The sequence below is a fragment of the Lagopus muta genome, chromosome 1 (assembly GCF_023343835.1).
Source record: "Lagopus muta isolate bLagMut1 chromosome 1, bLagMut1 primary, whole genome shotgun sequence".
In the NCBI taxonomy this organism is placed as follows: domain Eukaryota; kingdom Metazoa; phylum Chordata; class Aves; order Galliformes; family Phasianidae; genus Lagopus; species Lagopus muta.
The window spans coordinates 103,917,394-103,929,167 of NC_064433.1; the positions used below are offsets into that span (position 1 = coordinate 103,917,394).

An 11,774-nucleotide genomic window follows, 5' to 3' on the forward strand; every position below is an offset into this window, starting at 1 on the left:
TTCTGGGCAAAGTTCAGAGCTGTTTTCCTTGTGAACTAACACATACGCAGCAATTTACAAGACTGTGATAAGACTTCTGTCTATGTTTTATTTGTTTCTAAAAACAAGTATTTAATTTAGGGTGCAAGAACTGTTTCACAAAAATAAATACATACAGCAGAATTAACTGTACCTTGACTTAAAGTAGCCCAAATACTACCTTAAGAAACAGAAATGTTAGGACATCCCTACAGACTGACACAATCCCTTCACCTTATTTGCCTAAAAATATGCCAACTTTCATCCATCAGGACAATCAAATCAGCACTAAGTTTCCAAATTATCCTGCTATATATAAATGTTGCAAATGTCTTTAATGGAGACATTTGGCTTCCTACAAACATATCACATTACTATTAAATCTAATTGCAGCAACTGCTGTGGAGAATCCTCTGCACCCTTCTCCAAACTCATACTACCAAGTGGAAAAATCATTTCATCAAGAACAAAGCTTTCAGAAGTGACCAGTCTTCACAGATGACAATGTGAACCTGACTTGACTTACAAAAATTTAAGTACAGCCCAGGTACTCTGTATCAAAAAGCTGCAATCGTAGTGTCTTGAGCTAAGATAAGATTATTAAGCACAAAAAAAAAGAAAAGAGGGAACTGAAGTACTACATTTAAATGCAAATTATTGTTTTTTTTAAAGTGTGAATTCACAGCATATGCTATATTCAAAATAGATACAGTACACGTAGGGTATAGATCTCTTTATATCCGTGAGTGGAACTGCAAACAAACTATGTTCACAAACAGCATCAGCATGACTTTTGTCTCATGTGAGGAATTCTATCGCAAAGTGGTTTCACAGCGTTTTGAATCTAGGCACTGAGAAGCCACACCACTGTTTTCCAGTATTAACCACGATCCTGAAAAGTACGTACTAAATTCACACTTCAGAAACTGACACAAACTAAAACTGGAACCACAATTCACGTTGGCTTGTCAAAACAGTTTTCTCCAATCCTCTTCCCATCTTCCAGGCAGAAATAGAAGCCAAGACGTTCCAGTACTGCTCTGTAAAGCCTCCTTCCATATCACACCTCAAAGTCAGGTGCTCTGCTCCACTGAATACTATTCTCTATTCTTCCCATAAACTTAACTTGCCATTTAAATTCTGGCTTACTTAAGGCAGAATCCTTACACTGCCATGGTTTTTACAATTAAAAACAAAAAACAACCCAGATCTTCAACATTTCCTAGGCACACTATCATTTTTTTACTGTGAGGCTTTTCTCCACAAACCATAGAAAAATGTTTTGCACTATATAACTGATTTTGCTCGCAACAGTAAAGACAAACTAAAGCCCTTGAGTATTAGCCAAAAATGTAATAAATTATCCACCACAAAACAAAGCAGAGAATAAAAGTATCTCCATTTGACAGTATAATGGAAGGCGTAAAGTCATTTAGAAAGTAATATTTTTTTCTATGAGTTTAAAGTTCCTAGATGTTTTGGAAGTGACCAACTTACCCAGATGTGCCTGTTGTCTCAATTAAGTAAGAAAAAAGTAGGTATGCTTATGCAGAGGATAAAAAACATTACAGCCTACTATTTGAAGGCAAGTGAAGTGTTAATAAAGCATTCAGCAAACCAAAATGCGAGCCTTAGACTAATAAAGGCCAAATCAAGAATCAAACAAACAAGAACAACCCTATTTTCATTCCAGGAGATAGAAACGAAGAAAAATTGTCCTTCAAGAGAGTGATATCCAGGTAACCTTTCCAACACCAAGTTGAGATGATGACTTTTCATTATAATCTCCAAAATAGTACCGGTGCCATATATTTGATTTTTAAGTCATTCAAACCATCAGACATACACCAGCTGTGCCTATGAGTCAACTTGTTCTTTCAAAAAGGTGAATTCAATTCTGAATTATTTCTGTAGAACAAGTGCAATGACTCACGATAGACAAAGTCAACAGATTAAAACTAAGGAAAACCTGTTTTGAGATGTAATGGAAGAAAAAAAACAAAACAAACAAACACAGTACCCACAGACACGACACCAAAAGGCTTCAAACATGAGGAGGAGCATGCAAAAAGGATCCAGCCTTATAAGACAGATACTCCATGCCCTTAGCAGGACACACCAGAAAGCAACTGGCACTGCAAATAAAGCAGCCAGTGTGAAGCAGCACTTCAGCAACACAATGGGTGAGAAGGAGAGAAACAGGAAACCGAGGAGCTCACAGCAAGAGAGATAACAAGAAGTTACAGGCAAGAAAGAAAAAAAAGGAGGTGCCTGAAAATGTATCCCAAGAGTGATGTAACAACTGAGGAAAAAAAATACAAGGGAAGCAAAACGGCTGGAGGGCAAGAAGAAGGGAAATAAGCTAGAAGTAGCCAAGGAGGATGCAATAAAGAATATGGTAGCTTGAAGAAGTCATTAATTAAAGAACATGAGAGGCTGGGTCTGAAGCTAACAAGACAGGAATAAACAGGAGCTTGGGAAGAACAGAACTGAGCAGATGACTACAAATTGTTCATTTGCTGCTATAGACAGCACTCTGGGCAACAGCAACAAAAACAGAATAAAAGCCATGAGGTTTTCAGTACATGCAGATATTGCCAGAGTGCAACTCAGGAGGATCAACTACAGCTGAAACATCCATGAAGTAAGATGAAAATATTTCCATGTATAAATATACACGCGTCCTTGAACAAATATCCTGCCCTCTCTCCACACTCACTCCATTGCTACCCTTTTGCACACCAAAACTCTGTACCCTTTTTAGATTCTCCAGAGATTTTACAACACCAAATGACTATTTTAAAGCTGATTTTTATTAAATTCTTATTATTGTAGTTACACATGTCAAAACCATGTTGAAAAGAAGAGTAAATCTAAAATACAATGTTAATAAATCCTTGCGAAGTTTCACTGCTAGAAGGGGAAATCATGAGATACACAGGTGTTGCACTGAACATCTGCATGCATTCAACTAGAACCGATCCTCTATTGCATTCATTTCCCAAACCAATATACGCCAGAAAAGTCTGCTTTTAGAGGAGCATTATTCCAATGTTACTGAGATACCCAGTTCCTCTAAGAGCACTACCATCAGTTCAAAAGGCAACCCAGATGTAAAAGCTTAGTTTGAGAGCATTTCCAGCATGCTGTATGGAAAGCTTATAGCCGGTTGGGAAACGTCAACCAACCGTAACTATATATTTGGAGAAAAGAAACAGCTCAGAGTTGCTTCCCACCTTCCTCTCCTGTACAACGATGCTGCTGTCTAAAAAAGCAAGCAGGGGCTACTGCTCCCCATCTCATTCATCTGGCGCTCAGAACCACACACAGTACCTCATTCCCTAGGGTGGGGAGCACCACGGGGCAAGAGAAGGCAAAGAAATCAAGTGAAACCTCACAACGCAACAATGAGTGAGTCCAAGGATTATTCAAGACTTGTACCTTTATTTATGTTTGATATTCAGTAGTTCGGGAAAAGATGTCTCTTGCTGTCTGGGTGGATCTTTTCATACACAAGGGAAAACTAACCACCTTACCTGCTGAAAGCAGCAGAAAAAAACACACTGTTTTTCACAAGCTCTGGCTTAGGAGAGCTTAAGAATTTTCAAACGCTCCTGGAACCTCCCTCTCTGTAATTGACAGTTTAAATGCTATGGCAGCACCACATTTTCCAAAAGGATCTTTTCTTCCTTGCTCTGTACCAACCCAGGTACTACAAAAAAAAAAAAAAAAAAAAAGTACTGAAGAACCTACTAAACTCAAATCACAATACAAAATATTCAGTGAAGAATAGACCTGCATTCTTCTTGTAAGAGTCTGGAATTGCAGGATACCTCTGAAGTCAAGAATCTCAAAGAAAGGAGAATCACTCACTCATTTTCAAGCTAATAAATGCAACTAAATAACAAAATTGAAATGGTCCTTCACCCTTACTAGACATCAAATGCGAGACTAACAGTACTACACGCTATTTAATGAGCAAGTAACCATCCCCAACGATCAATGTAAAACACTGAAGTACTACAGAAAACACACAATAGGAGATAACTGAGGGAATTAACAGTCTTCCAATTCAAACTGTAGCACCTTTTCAGTCCATACCAAAGTCCTGAGTGAGGTGGGTAATGGGAAAAGGAACTGGATGACGACCTCTACTATTTAGTCTTCAAAAAAAACATTTTATTCATTTCTGCCTTCCTCCAATTCATGCTCTTTAAAGGTCTACAGAGAGGGTCTTTAAGGGTTTACAGAGAGAGTGGTGAGGTGCTGCACAGGCTGCGCAGAGAGGCTGTGGATGCTCCGTCCCTGGAGGTGTTCAAGGCCAGACTGGATGGGGCCCTGGGCAGCCTGGGCTAGTGTTAAATGTGGGGGTTGGTGGCCCTGCATGTGGCAGGGGGGTTGGAGATTCATGTTCCTTGACATCCTTTCCAACCCTGGCCATTCTGTGATTCTGTCTATTTTACACAGAAACAGAAATGATGTTTTGAAGCAAAGGAAAGAACGGCTATTTTCAAGTTTACCCATAGCCTTACCTTAGAACCCTAAAGACAGCACATGTGGGCACAGAATGTCTTAGGAACAAGAGAAAGATGAGATGTAGGAATGCTATCAGCTTTATTTTATTACTAAGTTTATTAAAAGAAAAGCAAAATCATGCAGTAACATTGCATGAAAGAAGAGAGCAAAGAGACATCTGAAGGGACAAGAGGTCCTGCAGAATTATTTAGACAGACTTGGGCATCAGGCACAGAGCAACAACAGGAAGTTCAGGACAGGAAAATGCTGGGTGCTACATGAGGGAACGATAGCGGACACAGGCACAGACTGGGAGATGAGCAGCTGGAGCAAGTCAGCAGAGGTAGACCTGGGAGTGCTGGTAAGAGCAGGCTCAGCACAAGCCAGCAGCATGCTCTGGCTGCCAAGAGGACAAATTGCACCCTGGGGTGCATGAAGCACAGCACAGCCAGCCGAAGAAGTGATTCTCCCCCTATATTTAACATTGTTGTGGCCTCACTTAAATACTGCGTGCAGTTCTGGGCTCCACAATAGAAGAAGGTACTTGAATGCATCCAGGGGAGGGCAACAGCTGGTAAATAGGGCCTGAAGGCATGTCCTGTGAAGAGAGGCTGAGGGTGCTTGGGCTGTCCAGTCTGGAGGAGGTTAAGAGGCAACCCCACTGCTCTCCACAGCAACATGAGCAGAAGAAGTGAAGAGGGAAGCAACAATCTCTTTGTCCTGGTCATCAGTGGCCAGACACCTGGGAATGGTACAAAGCTGTTCAACGGGAGGCTCAACTTGACGTTACAGAAATGCCTTTACTATGACAGTGGCCAGACACTGGAACAGGCTTCCCAGAGAGGTGGTTGATGCCCCATGGCTGAGAGCATTAAAGACGCATTTCAGTAATTCCGCCAATATCTTTTGAGTAGTCCTGAAGTGGTCAGGCAGTTCTACTTGATTTTTGTAGTTATCTCTGACTGGACTATTTCATTATACTCTAAGGCAATCAGAAAAAGAAAATACTTTCAAAAACTGAAACTACTAGGAAAGAAGGGAGACAGTGACATCCCACGAGACTAATCTCACTGCACAGAAGGAAAAAGATTGGGCTTATGACCTTTTCCTGTGTCTTGTACTTGACATACAAAGCAATGAACTGACTTTGCTGGCTTTGCTCTCCTGCTTAAGCCTCTTGTGCTATAAAGTGATCTCTATTGGCAAATAGAGAGATATGACTGTTTTATATACTCATTAAATAAAATCCACTGAAAAGGAACAGCACTGATGCATAACATACTGAAAGAAAAGCAGTGTTTAGTAGGCATCAAGCACTCAGGTCATTGTTACAATACCCTCATTCAATCTTCTCTCCACAATTTTCATGGAGTAGTCTAACAATACCTTAACAATTTCAGGAAGTCTCTTGTGCCCAACATTTATTTGAGCAAGGCTTCATATACACGAATGAAACAGCCAATATTCTGTATATTCGCTTATTTTTTAATACATTTACGCATAAGAGAAAAGCCAAACTGCAAACCACTTACATACGTATCATTGCAGTAATTTGTTCATGTACCTAAAGAAAAAATGGAGGAAAGGAAGACAGAAGGCATGACTATGACATACCAACAGCATGCTGCTCTGTTAACAAAGCATCTTACTATTTTTAATACTATTATACTATACTATACTATTTAAGACAGATGTCTTAAAAAAAAGAATGCATACAAGTAAAAGAAAACTGTTAAAATATATTTTCCTTCCCCAGTAAAACTCACTGCTTCTTCTTTCAGATCTCCACTCTTTCTTGATATGCACGGAAAGGAAGGAAGACAATAATATGTACCAAACTTCTGTTGCTAAGACTAACATTGACCATCAACTGTGAAACACACCAAGTATTAGGTGCTGCAAAAGATCACCATGAAACTCATGGCTACCAGACTCTATTCTTTGGAAAACACATTGAGATTTCAGTTCAATCAGACACAAAAAGAGTACTTGATCCTCTAAGCCATTTCCGAGGCCTATAAAGACCCCTCACAAATCCAGAATCACTAGGGAGAAAAACCTTTACCAAGAACAAATTAAAATGACAGCACAAAAGCACACAGATCAGAATTTTGTTTCCAATGCCAATGTTTTTGGAACTCATCTGCCTCTTAGGGTCAGAGCTATACTCATGAGTCCAGCAGAAAAGCTTCCTACCAAGAATCTCTAATAAGACACCACAGCTATCCACATTCCTGGAAACAGTTCAGTCTAGAAGAAACACAGTTTTTTCACTATCACAATGATGATGACCCGTTAATTAATGGGAATACAGCAATAAAGCAACTTCTGTCCCAAAAGAGCTCACGCTACTTCTGCAATTTCAGTCTTCATCGTGGAATAAAGAAATACTAAATTCAGTCTGAAACTCCAGCAGCACTCTCTTACCCTTCTACACATCACCCAAACACTATTAGAGCTGCTGCTTGAGCAACTCTCCCAGGACACGTGGGAGGCAGCACTCACTTAAAAGCACACCCTCACAGTGCCTCCTGGGATGTATTTTAGGCATCTGCAACCAGTTTCACTGTTTTCTTAAGGAGATGAAGGGTACCAACAGGCATAGATTGCGATGCGTCTTTCGTCTGACCACAGGCATCGCTGTTGTGTTCTTGTTTTGCCACACAGCAGAGAGAATCCAACTGAGGAAACTCAGGAGTTTTGGTGAGTTGTCGAAGAACTGCTGTAAGGATATCCTGCTAACCTCTATTTATAGGTCTTGTAGTGGGAAGGGGAAGTGAAGGGAACAGAAAATACAGGTTACCCGTTTCCTTTATCAAAAACTCTGAATGCCACTCTCTACAGGTTATGAAACTTGCTGGCAACAGCAAAACAACAAAGAGAAGAACTGAGAGTTCAGGGGATGGATGGTAAGAAGACGGCTCTAAAAGTAATGCCTCCCATTTCACTATGTTGGTCCACGACATCAGAGGCAGATGGTGGTGCTGTGGCAGTAGGGGTCGAACTTTCCTGACAATATTCTGTTGCACTTTGCCACCGTGCAGCAGACGGCAGCAAAGGGGCAGTCTGACAAAGTTATAGCTAACATGCAGGGGTATGCAAAGTAACGGTGTGTTATTGAATTTCTCCACGTGGAAAAAAATGGCATCCAATGACATTCATGAATGCTTGCTGAATGTTTCTGGAGACCAAACAGTGGATGAGAGTGCAGTGAGGTATGAGTGGTGCATCTCAGCAGTGGTGACAGCAACACTGGCTCATCTCCACTGGCTTTTGTATGGTTTTGCTTTTTAGAAGCGTGACATGCAGGCTCTTGCCCACCACTGGCAAAAAAAAGCATAGCTAAGTATGGTGACAGCTTAGAGTATGGTTCTGCAGCTAAGAATTTGCTCTATCAAATAGTGCTATTGTGCTGTACCTGTTGTAGTTTCCATGAAAATAAATGAGGTGTCACTTTCAGAGCAACCTACATAATGCAGCATGCAAAATGTAGTCTACTGTTAGTAAAAGCTATAGAAAAACACAACTGACTGGTACACCCAATATGGATACATGGTAAGAAGGAAGCTGCAGCTGTAACTTTAAATAAACAGCCCACAAAATATCTATTTGTGATCTAGGGAGACTGAAGTGAGATATCAACTGTTTTAGTGATACAGATTATCTACTGCCAACCTGAGACACATGATTAAATTAATATGCTGCATTACTCAATAGAAAGGTAAGATTACAAAACAGCAAACTCAATTGTTTCCACTTCCAGACAGACTGAAGAAATCCTCATTTCTGGTCCCAAGCTTTTATAACCCTTAGCTATCTCCTAGATTTTTCAGGTTAACAAAAAGAAAATATATCTTCCCTAAATTAAAACTTGACAAGGTTTAAAAACTTTAATAATTATTGTAAACGTGTGGGGTATTTTTCTTCTGGAATAATATTTACTGCCTTTCTTAAAGACACATCAAAGTTTTGCACCATTATCAAATTACCTTTTGTGATTTATTTACACTGTACTGTTAATGTAACAAACCAAATACACCAAACAATACACAAATTGTAAGCCCTTCCCCCAAGATACAATTTGAAATAATTTCCTCAGGGAAAATATAGTATATCACGTAAGTGTCAAATCCTACATATCCAGTTGGAAATATCTGCTCAGAGTGCAGCTGGATAAAAATAAAGCAGTAAATATGTTTGGTGAATACAGAAAAGATCCATGCCTGCTCCTTTAGAAAAACAAGAATTTTAAAGAGGCACATTTACTAATAAACCTGCATTCAAAATATAGGTATAAAATCCGGACTTAAAGGAGCGGGCAACACAGTCAAACATGATCAGTTATGCAACTCATCCAAGTACCACCCGTCACCAGAGCCAAACTAATCTAAGTGGTCCTCCATAGCCTGCCACAATTGCTAAGTAGAACATGCTAGCTCAGACCTCTATATTTAAGTCTCACCTCCCAATTCAGATGGGCAGTTAAGTACTTATCACAACTAGCTGACAGGCAGGAACTTGTTACTTCACTGCAACATGATCACATACAGTCAGAATCCATAGGTCAAAACTGGAAATCCCAAATGATCATACTGTCACCTGAGGCAGCAAGTCGTGTTCCTTGTACATGTAAATGGCTGAGCAAATGACAGCTGCAACCTCCACACGAGAAGAGACAGCGAAGCTCTGGCATATATGGAAAGCCCAGAACAAAACTCATGGCTGCCAAAGTTAGAGTTACCATTATAAAACCCCAGTTCTCTTTGTACAGTAGTATTGTACAACTGCCTGCCAGTACTTTGAGGAATTACTGACCAAAAGGGTAGATTGGGATAACCCTGATCTTCCTTGCTGAAGCCATCTACTCTCAATAAAACTATTATCTATTTAATCAGCAGATGCTGGCACCTCTGTAGTCCTTAACACCTCTGTGCATTTTAAGACAATCTTAAGGACAAGATGAGCTCCCACACAGTCATCAGCCTCCCCTACGCCCACTATTCTGTGAATAACAGAACCATTTCACAAACGGTGTCAATTTCTCCACTCTCCCTGCGAAAGACCAGAAACAAGAATGATACATGACTGTAAACCTTCCCCTCCTCAAAAAAGTTGAGGTGTTTCAAAGCTTATTTTAATATGCATTGAGTTTTGCGCACAGATTCAGGCAACACGCTTTGTACAGCTAACAGGTTAACAACTCTATGTTTCTAACTGCTATCATATGTACACCTTCTAAGGACCACACAGTAATGACATGAATCCTAAACCTAACAACATGCTAACTTTGATCTAAGCAGTCCCAGGGAACTACTCACAGGTACAAATGATCACAGAACAGGGGTTTCAGCAATTAGATTTTTTCCCCGTAACTCATGCTCAAATGAAATGCAGTGGTTTAATGTGCTTCTGCTTACAGGCACCAGAATTTCCAGCAGTATTTCTGAACGCATCAAACAAAAGAATTATGCTTTTACTACACTTGAGTAGATATACATCCCAGAGGAAGTGGCACCGAGACACATCTATTTCTGAAACTAAGGTTAGTCACAGAATGCTCTAAAGTCACACATACTTTCAGCACCAGATCAGCAAAAAGTGTTGGTTTTTTGCTAAGCAATCAATGTCTGTACAGTTAAGTGTATCGGGTAGCAACATCTTGAAGTAAACCAAGTAGAAATTCTAGCAGATGACTGCTTTTATGTTTATTTATACAGGTAAGAATATTTCTGCATTAAAATCGAAACATAAGAATACAACAGCACATTCTAAGTATTTGGGGAGATTGTTTTGTACCCTTTCACAGGTCTGGTTCAAAACAATGTAACATGCACTCATAACAGATACAAATAAAAGAAGAAAAAGATCACCCTTAACAGGACGGATACAGTCTCTCACTTTGAACTTTTGGGTTGTTTTTTTTTTTTTTTTTTTAAGGAAGCACAGATTTTCAGTTGTGCACGCGCGACAAGCAGTTGCAGGGAGTGAACTTTACACAGCATGACTTCATCACATGAGAGCAGCCTGCCATTTTTCCTTTCTGCTCAGCAAACGTGCACAGCAACCTTCAAAATGCATTAAACACGCCAGAATAGGTTCTGGCTTAGTTTTTAAATGATTATCCGTAATGAAAAAATGAACGTTCTATAACCTGTATGTGACCTGAAAAATCATTAAACAGAACTCAGTGTAAGAACCATTTCGAGCCACGTGTCAAAAACTTTATAAAATACAAGTTGGATATTTATTTTTCAAAACACGATGCAAAAAAAGCAGCCGTTGTCCATCTTGTTTCAAATCCTTATTGGCTGATCAAGAGCTCAGAAGAAAGGAGGGCCTCCCTGTGTGCCAGGAGCCGGACACCCACCCCTCTCCCACCTGCCTATGACTGGGTAGGTACAGGGGTAGGGTTAGCGCCGGACGGCTCCTCCAGCCCCAGCCCCACACAGCCGTGCACCCTCGCTCCGTTCCCTCTCTCCGTCCAACGTCCCGCCTCTCCCACTCGTCGCCGTTCACATGGCAGCGCCCCGCGCTCCCAAACGCGTCTCTCATTCCCTTCCCCCTTCCCTCCCAGCCACCGGCCCGCTCCGGGCACGCCTCGCTACAAGGCTCCCGGGACGAGGAAGCTACCGGGGAGGCTGATAGTAGCCCCCAGTTCCCCCTCCCCCCACCCCGCTCGGCCTGCGTTCTAGGCCGTTGCAACCGTCGAGCCCCCGCCGCCTCCATCTTCCCGAGGAGCCTCGCCGTGCCCCCCGCCCCAGGCAGGCCCCGTGCCGCAGGCCGAGGCAGGCCCGAGCCTTTCCCCAGCGTAGGCCTCCGCGCCGGGCCCGCGCGGCCCACAGCCGGAAACAGAGTGCTAGGGGCGGGGTGAGGCGACGGCGGCCGCCGTGACCCCTCGGCGCCCGCGGTCCCCCCGCCGCCCCGCGTTCCCACCTCCTGGTTGAAGGCGTTCACGGCCTCCATGTTGGCGGCGGCTGAGGCGGGCGTCCGCGCGGGGGAGGGGCGGCTCGGTACCGCTCAGGGGCCGCGCGCGGACATGGCCGTTTGGCGGCGACGGCCGGGGCCGACGCTCTCTCCTCTCCCTGCCCGCCTCGCTCTCTCGCTGGCCGCGGCGTCTCGCTGGCAGGACCGCGGCGCGGGCAGGCAGGCCGTCTCTCCCAGCGGGATGGCGGAGCCCACGCCGCGCACAGCACCCTGGGATCGCGCAGGCCTCCCGGCCCCGCGCCACCCACAGGAGAGAA

General features: G+C 42.5%; 1 protein-coding gene across 2 annotated transcripts in view; it reads right to left on the reverse strand.

Moving 5' to 3' along the window:
- The window catches only part of SCAF4 (SR-related CTD associated factor 4), a 46,402-nt gene extending 34,668 nt beyond the window's left edge, over nt 1–11,734 (reverse strand). The window contains exon 1 of one of the 2 annotated variants that reach the window (XM_048934131.1): nt 11,467–11,734. In XM_048934131.1, coding sequence (XP_048790088.1) covers nt 11,467–11,496 — 30 coding nt within the window. In that variant the 5' untranslated portion in view covers nt 11,497–11,734. The remainder of the gene's footprint in view (nt 1–11,466) is intronic. The other variant, XM_048934132.1, reaches the window with a different exon arrangement.
- Nucleotides 11,735–11,774: the final 40 nt, after the last annotated feature.